Genomic DNA, 3,566 nt, shown 5'->3' on the forward strand with positions numbered 1-3,566 from the left:
AAACAAGAGTATAATATTCTGGTCTGACAATATGTCCGTAGTCATGGTAATTAATAGCCAGAGGGCTACCTGTACTTGGGTACTCAGGTTGTTAAAAGAATTGGTTTTGAAGTGCCTGAGCCATAATGTCCAATTCACTGCTAAACATGTTCCAGGTGTGGAAAACAAAGCGGCTGATGCATTGTCTCGTTTTAAGTTAACAGAGTTCCGGGAGCATTGGCCTCAGGCGGAGACGGCAATGTCAGCCTTCCCAGCGGAGCTATGGAAGTTTGGTGCCCCACAGCCCCCGAGTTGGTAGCTGCATCCTTGGCCCCAAGGACTATGAGTATGTATCGGAGGTCTTGGGAGTCGTATATGGTATACCTGAGGGGGGTGGGCGTAGCGGACATCTTTGACCCCCTGAGTGTATTAGGCTTCATCGTCCAGCAGAAAGAGCAAGCGAAGTCGGTAGCTTTCATGAAGAGGCAGTTGTCGGCTTTAGCATTTTATGCGGGTCTACAGGGGGTGTCCGATCCGACAAAAGATCAAAGAGTTAGAAGAGCAATGAGAGGTTGGGAACGCCTAGCGCCCGGGGAGAAAGATTGCAGGAGGCCGATAGACGTAGAAAAACTGATAAGAATCTTAGGAGCTCTCCCCTTCGTTTGTTTCTCCCAATATGAGACACAATTGTTCCGGGTGGCCTATACCTTAGCCTTCTGCGGGGCGCTGCGAATTTCAGAATTACTTCCGGCGTCTAAATCAGATAAGGAAGGGGGTCTGAGGTGCTCTGACCTAATCGAGTCCAAAGGCGTCCTGCGGCTAAGGGTGCGGAGGTCGAAGACGGATCCGCTGGGCAGAGGTACCTGGCTACAGCTGGGTAGGGTAGAGGGTGAGCCCTTCTGTCCGGTCAATTTGCTGAGGGTATTTCTCCAAGTCAGGCCCCAGGGAGCAGACGAGAGACTCTTAATTCATGAGAATGGGTTGCCCCTCACCAGGTTCCAGTTCACCCGAGTAGTAAAAATGGCCTTAGCACGGATCGGAGTGGATCCGGCCGAATTTACTTCACATTCATTTAGGATTGGAGCAGCGACAACGGCTGCTGGCCTAGGCCTACCCGAGCAGGTAATCAAAAGGTTGGGTCGCTGGAAATCATCTTGTTATGAGCGTTATATTCGCCCGCAATTATTCTAATGTATCTTCGCTTGCTGTCCTTGGTGAGAATCGGCTGCCAGTATCTCTTCACATTGTGCTCTTATTTACTTTAGGTACCTCCCCAAAAAGAAACCAAATCTGTTGGTGTGGCCACTCCTTCATTCGCAGGGCCTGGGCGCACTTCGAAAAGACACTCAGGGACAGGGTGACCATGATGCGAGGTTGTGACCATCATTGGGTGGGGATAGGCGGGCAGCGCCTGGCGGATGTCCCGAGGGATGTACAAGCGGCTTTGGCAAGAGGCATGCCTTCGCCAGATGTATTCGTGTTACACTGCGGAGGCAACGACATGATCCCGGGGGGGAGGAGAGAAGTGAAGGAGTCCCTATTTTCTACCCTAGCAGCAATCAAAAACATTTTCCCAGAAGCTATAGTATTGTGGTCAGAAGTCATCCCGAGACTCGTGTGGGCTCGGGGCGCACCCATGAAGGCAATAAACAGATCCGTCAAAAGGCTGAACCAATCAGTGGCGGAAATCTTGAAAAAATCGAGCATTAAAGCGATTCGCCATAAATTAATTCAGGCAGACAGGCCGGAGCTATATGCAAAGGACGGAGTCCACCTGTCGGAGGCGGGTATGGAGATATTCATAGAAACAGTTTTAGGAGCCGTCTCCGAAGCCCTTGAGCGCAGGGGGGGGAGGTCGAGTCCGCCAGTAAGCTCCTCGTCCTGTGGTGGGGTTCCGGACAAGAATACCACGGGAACTTCTTGTCTAGAGACAGTTAACTCTGAACAGGTTTGCTAAATCAGTATGGACTCTGGGCTGGCGGGAGAGTTGGGGCCGACCTGCTGGTGGCCTTGGCTTTTCAGCCCTACCCCAGAGGCCGCTGGTTGCCCAAGTGGGCGCTTTCCTCACCTGCGGCCCCGTGGACCAGAAGAGGGTTAACGTTATGGGGCAGGTGATCTGGATTGTGGCCTGCTGGCGCAACCCTGAAGTCAATAAAAGGCCCAGTGGAATGGGCGGTGAATGTATATATTGTATTATAAGTGCAAGTTTATTCTTAAATACTGTATTGGAATATGTATGAATAAATAAAGACATTGCTGGGTCAATGAGGTAATTGACCAGAGAACTTAAATTTTAATAAACAAGCAGCACACTGCAGAAAATCAAGTACGACTCCCGAGTTTGATGTGGGGTTGGGTCCTTGTAAAGCATGCAGTGTGGCGGGGGGAGAATGCACTTTGTCTGACAGCTATGGAAGGCGCCAACCCCCATCGGGGAATGGCGTCGTTAGTGGCAGCCAAAGGGCCGACCCGGAGCCGGGTCACTACCGGTTGCGTGACCCGGAAGTGAGCGTCGCGTCAGGACCAATGGGAACAAACGCCGAGGCACGCCCCGGAAGCGTTAGTAGGGCGCGAGGCTTAAAAGCCCGCGACCAGCCTAGAGGCCCCCTCTTTGTCCGCTGATCATCCAGGAGTCGGACGTCTCCAAGAGAAGACACCCACCCACCCATCCCTAGTAATAAGGCTTCAATTAGGGCGTTAGCGGGGTTCCGGACAAGAATACCACGGGAACTTCTTGTCTAGAGACAGTTAACTCTGAACAGGTTTGCTAAATCAGTATGGACTCTGGGCTGGCGGGAGAGTTGGGGCCGACCTGCTGGTGGCCTTGGCTTTTCATCCCTACCCCAGAGGCCGCTGGTTGCCCAAGTGGGCGCTTTCCTCACCTGCGGCCCCGTGGACCAGAAGAGGGTTAACGTTATGGGGCAGGTGATCTGGATTGTGGCCTGCTGGCGCAACCCTGAAGTCAATAAAAGGCCCAGTGGAATGGGCGGTGAATGTATATATTGTATTATAAGTGCAAGTTTATTCTTAAATACTGTATTGGAATATGTATGAATAAATAAAGACATTGCTGGGTCAATGAGGTAATTGACCAGAGAACTTAAATTTTAATAAACAAGCAGCACACTGCAGAAAATCAAGTACGACTCCCGAGTTTGATGTGGGGTTGGGTCCTTGTAAAGCATGCAGTGTGGCGGGGGGAGAATGCACTTTGTCTGACAGCTATAAAGGGTCCTATTTTAAAAAGTGTGTGTAAAGGTGGAGGTCTGCTGTGGCATGAAGGCCATTAGAAGGCAATCACAGGGGGTCACACATTGCAACCTGCCTAGTTATTATTTATTAGACATGATGCTTTGTGACCCCTGTAAATGTTCAATTTGCAATGCAACCTTTTAAAACATAGGTTATATTGAATACTGCATTCTCATTCATAAACCAGTTGGTGTGCAAAACCTGGCTGGTGAATAGGAAGGATGCATTTTGCCCAAAGATTGCTACCTTATTTGATATTCATGCTGGAAAGAGTACATCAAACCTCTTCATTTTGAGAAAGATTCTTTGAATAGACCTAATATATCTTGGGGGCA

The 3,566-nt window shown here is 50.1% G+C and overlaps 1 protein-coding gene across 1 annotated transcript; it reads left to right on the forward strand.

Moving 5' to 3' along the window:
* The first annotated feature begins 354 nt into the window (after positions 1-354).
* Positions 355-1,170, forward strand: LOC147664963 (uncharacterized). Its single transcript, XM_086949855.1, has one exon. The coding sequence runs from the start codon at positions 355-357 to the stop codon at positions 1,168-1,170; it is 816 nt and encodes a 271-aa protein (XP_086805981.1).
* The last annotated feature ends 2,396 nt before the right edge of the window (positions 1,171-3,566 follow it).

The sequence above is a fragment of the Lissotriton vulgaris genome, unplaced genomic scaffold, assembly GCF_964263255.1.
Source record: "Lissotriton vulgaris unplaced genomic scaffold, aLisVul1.2 SCAFFOLD_10043, whole genome shotgun sequence".
NCBI lineage: Eukaryota > Metazoa > Chordata > Amphibia > Caudata > Salamandridae > Lissotriton > Lissotriton vulgaris.